Consider the following 14,348-nt stretch of genomic DNA (forward strand, 5'->3'; position numbering starts at 1 on the left):
AAAGCAGTAATTTACCATCTCAACCATTTCTATTTCTGCTTCTGTAGTCCCCATTGGGCTTTCCCAGTCTAAGTTTGGGAAATTGAAATCCCCCATCATAACAGCCACATCCTTGCTACATGAAGTCCTGATTACACTGTACAATGCAGCATCTTTCTGAATATCTGAGTTGGGTGCCCTGTAACACACTCCTACCGCTAATCCTCCAGATCTCTTGTTCAAAAGTTTCACCCACAAAGATTCTGTTCCATTACTGGGATCTAATACGAGTTCTTCTGCCTCAATGTCATTTTTCACATATAACGCTACCCCACCCCCTCTTCGATTTTGCCTGTCTCTCCTAAACTGTGTGTATCCTTCCAACTTGTATTCATCCCCATCATTTTCTGTAAGTCATGTTTCTGTCACTCCTACAACATCATAGTCACACGCCGGCACTGTGGCTTCTAGGTCAAACATCTTGTTCCTTATACTCCTGGCATTGAGGTACAAACATTTCAGGACTTTCCTCCTAGCAGTTTCCCTTGGTTTTCTTTCCTTAGAGGAACATCTCCCATTGTCAGAGCTCCCTGCCCCCCTGGTTCCTAGTTTAAATGATTCTCAATTTCACTGCACATACGCTCTCCCAATGCATTAGCCCCCCTTCTGTTTAGATGTAGACTGTCCGGTTTGTACAGGTCCCATCTATCCCATAAGAAAGACCAATGCCTTATAAACCTAAACCCCTCTTCCGTACACCAAGCTTTCAACCACATGTTAAACTTTCTAATCTCTGCCTGTCTCCCTGGCCTGGCACGTGGTACCGGAAGTATTTCAGAGAAAACTACCGTGGAGGTTCTGCTCTTTAGTTTTGTTCCTAACTCTTTAAATTTGTATAATAAAAATAATAAGACCAGACTTTGTTGCTTTGCAATAACAGGTAAGCAGGGCTAATGTAGGACCTGCAATGTTTTGTTTCATGCAATGGTCTTATCGCGAAGCATTATGTACGTCCAATTTCACAGGACTTAGACTAAGGCTAAGAATTAAAGTAAGACCTTTTTAGTGCAACCAGACCCTGATCTCTAGGACCTTAACATGCCGACAACATTCACAAATTAAATCTTCCTGGATGAGTTCAAGTTTGCAAACTTTTGCAAGTTTTGTATCTTTTTTGTTGTCACTGAGAAACAGCACAGCTGCAACAGAGCAGCTGTCCTGTCTTGACTTAAATTAATGCAAACTACAGACAAGATTAACTTAAATTAATATAAAGTTCAAACAAAATGAGGAATGCAAAGACTGTTTGAAACTAGGAACACAACAAGATGGCTGCCTCTCACCTGTCAACTTGTAAATCCTTCAGCAGCTTTAAGTACCTTTGTGTCTACCTGCATACTACAACAACAATATATTGTGACAAACCAAGGGGCAGGGTCATACATGGCAGATATGTCAGGCCAGGTCTGCTGCAAGGTCTGTACTCTAGGGTAGACTACCAACCCTAGACAACTACATTTCCCAGAAACCCTCAGGCAGCCATTCTACCACCTAATGTGGTCACCTGGTGCTACTTCCTCAATTATTCACCAGGTATATAAGGCGGGCCTGAGAGAGAGAGAGAAGGGAGAGACAAAAGGGTGAGTGATCTGGAAAACAGAGGTAGTGCATAAGGACAAAGCCAAGACCTATTTATTCCAGACTTTGTTTAAAATAGAATGATTATGTAAGATTAGTTACAACTCCAGTGGGAGTTAGGTTTTGTTTTCTGATTTGTTTTGTTTGAAGTAAACATACAGGCACAGCCCTGTTTTTGCAACCTCCTCCCTGGGTCATGACTTGTCTTTACTCCTAAGAAGATCACAGAGAAGACACACGTGTACAGCCAAGGCGGTTTGTCACAATATATATAGTGTTGTTAAGCAGCAGCTGCAGCTACTTGATGGATTGCTACAGGTGATCACTCTTTGGGCACCATGTTTTTTAATGGACCTTCAACCATTGGGATGCATTAGCAGAGGCTCTTTGGGGCCCACGTTTATCCTGGGTTAAGTTCAGTTTCTGCCTGATAACTGCTCAGGAAGACTCGTATATGGCTAAACCGGGGAACATTAAGGCATATGTAATTGTACAAGCCCCCCCCTTATATTAAACAATGTATCCAGCCCAAATGCCTGGAGAGACAGTGAGACGGTGACCTTGTTTACACAGACACGCAGAGAAAGAAATGCAGTTCTTAAAAGACCTTTCTGTGCTTTTGCCATAGTTTTGCAGGGGACTCCTTTTGTGTTCAACATGCCATTACTCTTCTTTAATTTTCTGACCTCGATCATGGCAATGCCATGAAATACCATGACAGCTGTTTTATTTTGTATAGTGAACCATGTTTTACTCACAATCCAGTGTGGTAAAGCACAGTAAAGGTGTGCTGAACCCACATGTAACTACAGTAAATCGGTGTTGAAAGTGTGAGAATCCTATGGCAAATGTACCAGTGTAAAATTGCATACAGGTAAGCATACCCAATCCTGGTCCTAGAGGAGCTGAAGGATCTTTAGGCTTTCTTTCCACTGAACTACCTCAGTCAGTGTATTGTGCAAATTGGACTGATTTCATTACTCTTCCCAGTTCATTTAAAGAGACCTAGAAAACCTGGAGGACTGATGGCAGCTTCTCTACGGTCAGGTCTGGCACAGTATATAAATCGTGTAATGTAATAGAAGAGGAATCTGGTTTTACAGGATTGAAGAAAGACTCCATGTCACATCTCTAGTGCAGAAGCAGGGTTTATTGGTTAAAGCTGATGCACAGTTTTCTTTGCATTACACCAAACTAAGCCCCATAACCTCCCAAGTAACACACTTCAAGTCAAGTCACAGAGATCCACAGTACTGCTGGCTTTGTAGTTTCTCTGCTTAGTCAGGGACACAAACAAAGTGGTAGTAAGTGCTTAAACCTGGGCCAGGCCTTGCTTTTAGTCTGTCTAAAGTCTGCTTTAATTTACTCTTGCCGGGCAATCTGCTGAATCAGAGCAATTTGGCCACAGCATTCAACCCTGATACCTGGATATACACAGCACGAACCCTGCACGGTGTCACAACACATTATTATAATAATGAACAATGCCTTTTTACAGATCTCACTCCGTCACTTTAAGTCTTTGCAAAGCCACTCCAGAAAGTCCCAGAGCAAACTGATTAAAGATCAGTAAAGATTAATGATTAAACAGATTATATTCAGTTAATTAAAACTGTCATTGAAAGGTGCCAGTGGCTAAACCAATGCACAATAGTGAAACACAAAGGAACGCAGTAGCAAAGTGAACACCTTGCCTGTCAAGTTACCGTATTTTAAGTGATCTTTCTTGTTTTTTTCCCTCCTACTTGTAGCAAAAGTAACTGATTGCATTACATATGACATACGTAAACTGTTATTTCCAATTTTAAATGCTTAGTAATTAAAAATGATTGTCACAAAACTGTTTGTGAAATGATACCTAAAAGCTAAACAAGACTAACGAAACTAAAGAACACACTAAAACCCCAAACATGCATTATGGCATAAAACCAGTCATAAAAACCTTGTGTCCCGCTCTTTCTTTTTCTCTCTTTCTCTGTTCTACCCCAGCTTGCACAGAGATACAGTACCCAAATTATGCACCCCAAGCCCAGGATAGAGTGGCTCAGTGAATGTGGTCTTGACTGTGTGCAGGAGGGTCATTGTGTTCAGCGTATCAGAGATGCTATAAAACGACAGGATTCCTGCACTGTGATCCAAATACACTCCTATTCTACGGGTGATAGGGGCAGTTATCTTAATGTATTCATTCTTGTGCTTGTAACAGGAATGCTTGAGGTCCAACAACCAGGACTGGTCATTACATCCAAAACCACATTCTAGACCACTTCCTTTCCTGCCAATTCCTTTATAAGTGACTGCTACACTTGCCTCGATACTCCATTCTACCTCCCAGTAATATCGACTCCCAGACAGACTCTCTCTGCACAGGGCTTGTCCCCACCAGTCAAATCTCTCTCCATGATCAGGATCGCCATAAGGCTGGTTTTTCCTAGTATGCGTCATCTTCCTGTTCCCCTCTGACAGAAAGACATACACATGTGGTGTTTTGGGGTCCACTGTCAGGTGACAGGAATCTGATCAAAGCAAAGAGGGGTTGGAAAATAAAACCGTAAAAAAGTAGAAACATATTAAGATAATTGTAATTGTTAAATCACATTGCTGTGAATATCATGGGATTCATTCATGGTTATACCCTGGTAATTTATATGGTACAGTTTACAGTAATTCCTATTACATACCTGTGGTTCTAGTAAATATGACAGGAAAATTGCAGTTCATCTAACCAAACCAGCTTATTACAGTACACCATGGTAAATATTCTCAATCTTTTTCACCTGGAGGCCAAAGCCTGAGAAGATCTCTATTTGTGTCACCACCCTCTGCCTATGTCAGTAACTGTCTGTCAGGTTTGTTTTAATGTGCCTTTCCATTTGTGTCTGTCTCTTTTAGAAACTGTCTGTCTATGGGCTGTTGTCTGTTGTTTGGAGTTGCTCCATATCTCTCGCTTGCTATGCTGTGAAAACTGAAGTCTGTCCTCTCTGATGTCTCACAGCTGAGCAGTCACAGGAAAATGGCAGACTGTAAAATTGTCTCAATTAACAATGACTAGTTACTTCCATTTTATTATGTAAAACTTGTAGTTTGGAGAGTACAATAAATATATTTAAACTTTAGTCTGCAAGTGTCTGCATACACATACTGCTTCACCCTACTAAACCCAAATAATCTATTTTCCTGATAGCATGACATTGTATTGCTTACCTAAGCAAGTTGAATAGTTGGTGTGGAAACTGTTCTCAATCATTTTGGACAGCACAGACAACATATTACAAGTTTATGGTAATTCACACTATTTAACTAGGTTATAATTATGGGCAAATAATATACTGAGATAGATAGGTACAGAGATCAATTAATACAGATATAGCTAAGAAAGAAAGAAGAGTCTGCTGTGTATAATCAGGTTTTTTTCTGACCTTTGACTGCTGGGGGGGAGAGTTAATATTAAAATGTAAAATGTAATATTTAAAATAATGGTTCTAATACATGTGATTCTGAGCCTAAAAGAATACTCTAGTATATCTAATTGGGTTGTACAATACTTTAATTTGGTTTTACTTTATTCATTGATTTGATGTCTGATTTATGTACTTATTTGAAATCTGTAATATTTGATCAGTTTGATAATTATAGTGTAATGGTACTTTGTTTCTCTTGTTCTCATTATCTGAAGCTAATTGCTTTTTTAAATAAATGGTACACTTCTCATGCTATGACCTTCACCCCTGTAAAATATTATTTGTCCTCTTTGATTAGTAAAGGACCTTTTCATTTATGATATTCAGAGTTGGTTACTGTTACCCATTTTGCTAAACATATTCATGAAACCCCTATACACTGATAGACAGATTATAGATGAGAGGTGGGAGAGAGAGAGAGCACTTACATTGCATAAAATCATCTCTGGTGTTTGGTTCTGTAAGAGAGAGAAAATCAATTGAAACGCTTTAAATTAATCCATCTATCCATCCATCCATTTTTGAAACTGCTAATCCTGGTGAGGGTCGCGGGGAAGCCGGAGCGCTTCAAATAAATTATTACTTTAAAATGTTCAAGGTTAATTTTTTTTAATATATTTTTTTTCACCAGGTGATAAATTACGTTTCTGTATATGTTATGGTGTGTATGTATATCTTGGTAGTGTTCAATATTGGACATTTCTAGAATTAGTATTTGGATGCATAATTTATTTTTTATTTTTTTGAGATAATAGAAAGTTCTGGGTATTCACAAGCTTATTTTCTTGCTAATAGAATGTTCTAGAATGTCCTTTTGTGTCTGGGATTCCATTGCATTATATTACTTAACATAGTATAAACTTCTGAGGTTTAACATTCAGCAAGTGGGTATGTTCAGCAAGCTGGGGGCTAGTTTCATATACTAAAGATACAGGCCTGTGTACAGAGCTCTTGAAGTGAATAGAATTGAAAGCCAGCTGAACTGCACTCTATGAAAGAAATTAAGAACTTCAGGGTCAGCTTCATACCATTACTTCAGGATATTTGTCCATTACGTTTTTGGCCTAAATTCTCCACATGGAAGCAGGCCTCCACCTACAAACACAGTCTTCTTACCTGGCAGAGGTGGAAGCTCAGCCTCTTGGCATGCTGCCTCAGAGATAGGGCGCACCCTGAATCTGTAGGAGTTGGTGTACTTCAGTCCCTCTATTGTGCAAATGCCCTGATGGGGCTTTGTCATTTTTGCCAGCCAACCCTCACTTGTTTCATCTTTATATTCAACGCTATACCAAAGCACACTCTGCTCAGGGGGAACTGGTATCTTCCATGTGGCTTCAACTTTCCGCAGCCCTACTCTTTTTACTGAAAGCTCTTGTGGGCCTGTGTGGTCAGGTTTGGTCGAGATCTCAGTGGTGTCACTCTCCTTGCTCACTCCCATAGCACTGATCACTCTGTACCTGACCTGGTAGAGCGTGGCTGGCTTTAGCCCTGACAGAGTCCAGGTCTCTTGTGTGTCAGGTGTATCAGTGACCGTCCACTGCTGCTCCTCTGGCTTTGTGCCTGTTTTATCCCCTGTCTGCACTGCTCTGTGCTCCACTCTGTATCGTTCAGTCTTTCCAGTCGGGGATGGTAGCAGCTTCAGGGTCACTTGGTCACACTGAATGTCAGTTAAGTCAAGTGGGGGCGGCTTTGATACAGGCTTGAATTGGGGATCCTCTAGTTTCCCGCGGCGATACAAGCGGATGGATGCTCCAGGATTAGAGGGGTCTGAGATGGAAGTGATCACAAACTTGGTTCTCTCCTCATCCATATTGGCCTTTGAAAATTCTGTGAACAGCTGAAGGTTCACTCTCATTGAGGCTGAGAGCTCAGGTGACTTGAACCATGGCTGAGGCTCCTCTTTTAGGTAGTTCAGGACTGACCCTGAAGTTTCCAGTTTCCTGAACTCCTCGGACTGGAGGTACTGAGTCAGTGTTGAGAGGTATTGGTCTTTGTACTTCAGTGAGGTGAAGGCAAAGCAGAAGACACTGTCTATTTGGGGATCAAAGAGGACTCCTTGGAGCTCAGCAGTTGATACAATAGGGATGCTCTTCATTGTAACAGTGTAGGATCTCAACACCTGTATCTCATCATCTTTGTCATCTAGCCACTCCTCCATTTGTTTGTGGGTCAAGGGTGACTTGTGATGGACCTGCAGGATGTCAACCAATGCCTGCTCCTCCTTCCCACCCCCCCGTATGGCCGGCAGGATTCTGGACAGAGCTTTCTGGAAAATCTCCTTGTATGGCTCGAACTTGCCTTGGAAATCTTCCAGCTTGTTTTTCAGATCTGTAAAGTGGCTGACCAAATTGTTGGAGATCAAGCTGTTGCTTCTCACGTAGGCCTCCGCAAGCTGCTCCAGCACTTTCTCAGCCTCTGACACCAGACTCACACTAATCTCTCGCACCAGCCGAGCTGCATTGGAGTCCAGGTCAATCAGAGGATACAGCCACACTCTCACCGGCACAGCCTTCTCCCCCTTCTCTCCCAGCAGCTCTGGGAGTTTGCTGTACACTTGGACAGCTTCCAGATAAGTGGTGGGGTTCTGTTTCAGTTGGAAATCACCATAGAACTTGCAGCTGAACTCCTGCACCTTCTTCTTGTCTTCTTCTGTCATTTTCAGAGCTCCCTCGCCTTCGATGGAGAATAAGGGTATCTTCTTGACCATCACGTGCAGGTTTCCCTGGATGTCCTGCTTACTTTCATTTTTAGAAGCTGTCTGATTGAATACCAAGAAGGCCTGGGCTCCGTACAGCACGGCCGTGATGACATGAGTGGCCGTCTTCTTCTCAAATACTTCAGGATACGACACCTTGCCCAGATGGGTCATGGTCAGCTGCTTAAACTCTGTGGTCTGCTTGTACTGCATGGTGACCCTGCACTGTTGTGTGGAGGAGACAGTGTCATTCAGATACCTGGCCGACCCTCCCACCTCCACCAGCCCCCCCAGGAAGCTGGCCTTCAGGGAAGCGCTCACGTCCAACAGACTGGACTTCTCATGGAGGGAGTCGGATGCTGTGATGTTGATCTCCATGTTGGGTTTTGGATGTACATCCAGGTCTTTGCGAACAGCTTCTATATCCCACAGGGTGACACCTAAGGGAGGGGAGAGTAGTACTAGTGTCAGCAATACCTCAGTTCTCATTTTGCATGTTTCACCAGCAGTTAACACTAAAGGTACTACATTGAGCCATTGCTGTTTTACAGCAGCATTTGATGTCTTAGAAACATGTTTTTCAATATATTTTAAATGATTAAACTTATAATCCAAATAAGGTGTTTAAAGTATATAGACTCCAACGTACAGATATCAAAAACGTATTTCTCGTTATATTTTAAATCTTGTAAATATTTTTTTTTCCAGCAACCCTTTAAGGAAATTCCATTACTATCACAGTAGAAGTGTGCTGTTAAAAATCTTATAACAGGTTATCCATATTGAATCTCAGAGGATGCACAATCTTATTTCTGATTAGTTTTTTCAGTATGCCCATAGGCTAGGCTTCCAGGGCTCTGATGATTTGCTATGGGCCAGGATTTAAACATTTTATTTTTGTTTGTTTTTTATTAGTCACCTAAATGTAATTTGATGAAATCAAGAAGCATTCAGATCTGAGGAAGGCATGAGGTGGGAGTAACACTTTGATTCACCTATTACCTTCAATCTTCCATTGGGGGCTGTTCTCAGCTGAGATGCGTATTGTGACTTTCATCAAATCTATGGTGTACTAAACGTATGAAAAGGTATTCTGTAGTGAGACGGCATAAGAAGTTGTTCATTTTAAAACAGTAAGAAGATGTTCTTGGGACACTGGGTAGTTATTGTCATGGAAGGTGATTTGACTCTTTAGTTTAATTTTATTTCTTATTGTGCTCATCATTTCTTTTCACTGATTATTGATTAGTATATTATGATTTCCCTTATAATATTTTCAAAGTTAGTATTTATATTGGTTGTTTTGTTAATTAATCTCACATGTTTTTATTTTTTGCACTAATCGGGTGATGCCCTGCTCCCAGCCAGCATTGCTTTATCACGCCTGGTTCTGAACCCCTGTGGGTAAAAACAGGGTGAAAACAGGAAAAGTAGAAACATACAGAGACAGGAGAACAGAGTAACTGTATGGGGCTGTCCGCCCATGTTGGAAGTATAACTGAGCAGCACATTGTAAAGAAAGGGTGAGAGGCCTTCAATGCCCCCACAAGGATGTAGCAGTTATAATGGGGGATTTCAATTTCCCAAACATAGTTTGGTCTTTTCAAATGACCAAGATAGAGTCAGTGGGACTATCACGCTGTGCAGGGCTCTGGAACAGGGGACCCAATTGCAGTGCGTGATCGAGGGATGGTCAGACAGGCTTGGGTCGGGTGTTGGCAGATCAGGGCAATACAGGGTCGTGGTCACGGGCAATGGTCAGGCGATCAGGCAAGCAGAGCAAGCACGGGAGAGACACGGGAGAGTCATGGTCGGGAAGACAGGCAGGAGGTCAAGGAAACAAGGAAATCCAATGCTCAGGATTGCAGGGTGAACTGACAAAACTTGCCACGACTGAGGGAAGTGAGGGGATTATAAGGGAACAGGAAACTAGGTAGGTGCAGGGCGAATGGGAACAGAGGGTGTAGCAAGAGTGCACAAGGGTGTATGGAATGTTAATGGGATGATTGAAAGCTGGGAGAAGTGAAAGGCAGGAAAATGGCAGCCTGTAGGTGAGTGCTAGGGAGCCATGACAGTACCCCCCCTCCACGATCGGCGCAGCCGAAACAGGCAGGACACCATGGGGACGGGCACAGGGCCAAGGAGCAGGCGTAGAGGGAGTGGCAGAATGAAAGTCGGGAGGTCTGGGAGGCGGCCGCAAGGCAGGGTCAGGAGGTCTGGGAGGTGGCCACAGAACAGGGACTGGGTCAGGCGGAGGAGACACTGGAGCCATGATAGACTCCGAGGGCGGCGCCGCAGGAGGCAGGGCCACAGAGGCATCCGAATGCGGAGCCTTGGGAGGTGGGGCCTCAGGAGGCGGAGGCGTGGAAACCTCAGGAGGCAGAGCCGTGGAAGGCAGAGCCGTGGGAGCCTCGGGAGGCGGAGCTGTGGTAGGCTCAGAAGGCGGGCAAGGCCAGCAACGCAGGCTCCGGGATGGGCGAGGCTGGCACAATGTGAAAGGATATTCAGGGAATTGGCTGCCTCAAGCGGAGATAGAGGGTGAGTGCTAGGGAGCCGTGACAGGGACACTAGTTAGAGAACCATTGGCAAACTCTGACCACAGTGTGGTTAGCTTTGAGGCATACTTTCAAAAAACAAGGACCAAGTCTAAAACAATGATCTAGATTTTTTTATTTTCGAATGTTAGAGGCAGCACTTAGACTGGAGCACACTGAATACAGATTCAGTCAAAAATGTATGGTTATATCAAGAATATACTACTAGAGACCTAGGAAAAATTGGTACTAAAACTTAGCCAACTGAGGACCAAGAAACATTGGTCAAAATCATTTAATAGAAGTATGCAAAAAGAAGGGAAAAAATAGCACATGCAAAGGGATAGAGACAAAACAAAATACGAAAAATATATAGAACTACAGAGAGATGTTAAGAGAGGGATCAGGAAAGCAAACAGGGAAATAGAAAGAAACATAGCCCTTTAAACTAAAACTAATACAAAGTGCTTTTTTAAATACTATAACAGCAAGAGGTGAAACAGGTAAAGGCTTACAATTGAAGTATCTTATGAAGTAAATGAACAAGATGTGGCAAATGTTCTAAATGAGTATTTCACAGAGGTTTTTATAAAAGAAAAAACAGATAACATGCCACAGGTTAACCATCAGGATATCAGGATAAATGAGAAGGAGGTACTAAAGGGACCAGCAGAACTAAAAATGCTTTATTTGCAACAGTACTGAAAGAAATTTGGGAAATTATAACTAAAATATTCCAAATGACACTTACTGTAGAACAGGGGATGTGCCAGCTGACTGGAAGACAGCAAATGTCATACCAATCCACAAGAAAGGGGACAAAACTGAGCCAGGAAATTACAGACCAATCAGTCTGAAGAGGGAAAAATTAACTTTCCAAATTTCAAACAGGACTCTGCATTAAGCATGGCCCTCACTTGCAGATGGGCTGGGGTGCAGCTTTGCATAAAGACACTAGCTTGGTACAGCTCTGGATTCCTTCGCCACAGGGACGATTACTGACCTTTTCCACAAGGCAGGGATACACTGTGAATTTATAGATAATTGAAAATTGGTAGGTTATAAAGCATATTCATACACATATATCTTGTTTTTCACTAAAATCAAACCGATCAAAACAACAATAAAATGTATTTAGTTCTTCTGCATATATAAAATCATTATCAATGGAGATACTCTGGGCCCTTGATTTATAACCTGTAATTCTGTGCATACCTTGCCACGTTTTCCATGTATCAATCTTTAAAAAGCGGTTTGTCTTTATATTCCAATTTTCAACCCATAATTTTCTGTTTAATGCATCGCTGAAGGGCTTTGCTCTTTATCGCTAAACCTGAACAGCTGTTTCTTCTCATTTAGCAGTTCCTTGAGTTGCTTCATCACCCATGGTTTGTATAAGAATATACTTTTACAGTATTGCATGGGACGACCATGTTTCCACATAGACTGATATAATCAGAGACTACTGCAGTCTCATTGATGCTTCCCAGCACATCCCAATCAGTACCATTAAAATAACTTGAAGAGTCTCAATAGCCTGCTGTAACCATGTCTTAGTTTGAATCTTTTTTGTAGATTCCCTTCTCAGTCTAGATTGATAAACTGTTATAAGTTATATTATAACTTATATTAATAATATTATGATCTGAGAGGCCCAGACTAGGCAGAACTAGCACAGCTGTGGAGACACATTGGGGAGACATTCAGACAGGCCGCATAGATTAAAATTCCCCAGTAATAAATGTACTGCATCTGGTGACATAGTCTCAGATTAAGAGATCAAATTAAATATCATGTCACCAACTACTTGTATATCAGCAGATGGGGCATCATTATTATCATCCTTATCATCATAATGTTATTGATAATAAATACATTGTAACATGTTTAAGTTTTTGCTATAGCAATGTTAATATCATAGGTTCAGTACCTGGGATGAAGGAGTCGTCGCGGCAGTCATACAGCATGCCTGGGTACAGGGGTCGGCCCAGGGCACTCATTTCTATTGGTTTAGCCTCCATGACTACAGAACCAAAGATAGAAGAGACAGTAATTAAACAGAGGCTGGATTAAACACAAAATGTTTACATGCGGCTAAAGCAAAAGGCTGCCAAAGTACCACAGCACTGAATTTCCTATTACCAGTTTTCAGGAACTTTTATTGCATTTCATTAACTTGATGATATCAGGGAAACTTTTGTTTACCATCCACATGGATGTGTTTAATATTCTAGATTTTGTTTAATTTAAGTTTGTAGTGAAATGTGATATCTTATAATAAGAATAATATAGCAATTTATCATTTAATGTTTTGAAGAACTAAATTTAATATTTCTAGACACATTTCACATTCCTAAAGTTTCAAAGCTGACTCTGTTTAAAGCTGTTTCTGTGTTACTCTTTGGACCTGGCAAAGGCTGACACAGCCTCTCTCAACAGTATAGATTATTTCTATCATTCCAAATATAGTTATCTTATCTCTAAGGCTCTGCATTCTGTTTTTGTGCTGCATTGTGTTGTTTAACAAAACTTGTTGTGTTAGCATCCTTGACCCAGAGGTTATTCATTCATCAGTCTATGTATGAAGTAATTTAAAATGTCTCTTGTTAATTAGTTACAATTTGCTTAGTAAGATTGTTTGCAACCGATTAAGAAGGAAATAACTGTCTGTCTTGTACACAACCCATAAATACCAAATGTAACAGAATTGTTGAGACTGTCTGAGGAAACTTTTGATAGAACAGATTAGGGTGCTGTGATGCCGTTACCTGAAAATATGTTTTCAATTTTTTTCAGCATTATCAGCTATTATTTTCAATTAAAATGCCATTTTTAAAATATTCCTTAATTTACCAACATCAGATCTGGTAAATGCATTGTGATTTTATTTAATTTTAACTTCAAAATTGTGAACAGCACTGAAACCTCTTTAGCAGGGATGTTCTTACCAGTATGTGTGTCTTGGTGGATGTGTGCTGTTTCTCTCTCCTGGTCGTCTGCACTGGTACCTCTATTCAGTTCTCAGTCTGTTCTTATAGAGAATCTTTTTTTTTTTTTTTTTTTTGCCACGCCCTGAATGTCAGTGGGGAGGAGAATTTTGTTAGGACACATGATGGCATATAGTGTTCCAAGGAATCAGTATGGTTTAAAGGATCAAATGTAATAAAAGTTTACAATAAATAAGAACCTATGTAATTATAATGATAATGATAATAATTGTTTTCCAATACATATTTTGTAAGTGTTGAATTTTAAGAATGTTTTTAATATGTATAAATATATATACACACACATACACACACACACTTTTCAGAGAGCTGCATAATGTCTTAAACACAGTCTTTACATATTCTTTAAATATCTGACACTCATATTTACATAAAAACACTATAAAATATAAGTATAAACATACGCATGACAGACATTTACCTTGAGCTTTAGCATTGTTTTCTAAAGAAAAATGTATTTAAAAATCTATTATTAAATTCACTTTGTGGGTGGAGGACCATGCTTCAACTAATAATAATAATCATCATATTTTTATGGCATTTTAATTTGTGACATATTTCTTTAAGTTATGAATAAAAGACTATGATCACGAGAGCTTGTTCTAGAGAAGGTGTGCTGTTAAACAATATTCAAACCACACTATCATATGGAACTGCAGCACTGTTAGATTACAGAGCACATGATTAATCTATAGAGGTAATATACAAAACTTGGGCTGTTAATATGTCAATAATCATCCAATAAAACTGTAAACCAGCTGACATAAACAACAAGTCAGACACTGTTATAAAGCAAAGTGCTCTTCATTGTTAACATGCACACAATCCAATTCAAAATAGTACACATACAATTCATTGCCATTTTGCTTTTTTTTTAAATACAATCAATACAGACAAGTCTAAAATCAAAACAAGTTCAACGTGTAAAAACATTTCCATATTGAACATAAAAATGTTGTGCTAGAACAATGAAATATTCTAATATTGTGTAGGTCCCCCTTTTGCCGCCAAAACAGCCCAGACCCGTCGAGGC

The 14,348-nt window shown here is 40.5% G+C and overlaps 1 protein-coding gene across 1 annotated transcript; it reads right to left on the minus strand.

Annotated features, from left to right (window-relative positions):
- Window positions 1–2,766: 2,766 nt before the first annotated feature.
- LOC136765064 (stonustoxin subunit beta) lies at window positions 2,767–9,894 on the minus strand. Its single transcript, XM_066719536.1, has 4 exons — window positions 9,852–9,894; window positions 6,195–8,213; window positions 5,507–5,536; window positions 2,767–4,133 (listed from the first exon to the last, which is right to left on the minus strand). The coding sequence occupies exons 1-4, from the start codon at window positions 9,892–9,894 to the stop codon at window positions 3,598–3,600; spliced, it is 2,628 nt and encodes an 875-aa protein (XP_066575633.1). The 3' UTR covers window positions 2,767–3,597.
- Between the last annotated feature and the right edge of the window lie 4,454 nt (window positions 9,895–14,348).

This window comes from Amia ocellicauda, chromosome 12, assembly GCF_036373705.1.
Source record: "Amia ocellicauda isolate fAmiCal2 chromosome 12, fAmiCal2.hap1, whole genome shotgun sequence".
Lineage (NCBI taxonomy): Eukaryota > Metazoa > Chordata > Actinopteri > Amiiformes > Amiidae > Amia > Amia ocellicauda.

Excerpts from the sequence above, each read along its gene's own strand:
- LOC136765064 (XM_066719536.1), bottom strand. The coding sequence starts at position 9,894 with ATGGTGTCCTGCCTGTTTCGGCTGCGCCGATCGTGGAGGGGGG. Across the intron at positions 8,214-9,851 it reads GCGCCGATCGTGGAGGGGGG|GTGTCACCCTGTGGGATATA; the intron begins GTACTGTCATGG and ends CCCCTCCCTTAG. Across the intron at positions 4,134-5,506 it reads CAGAGATGATTTTATGCAAT|ATTCCTGTCACCTGACAGTG; the intron begins GTAAGTGCTCTC and ends TGCTTTGATCAG.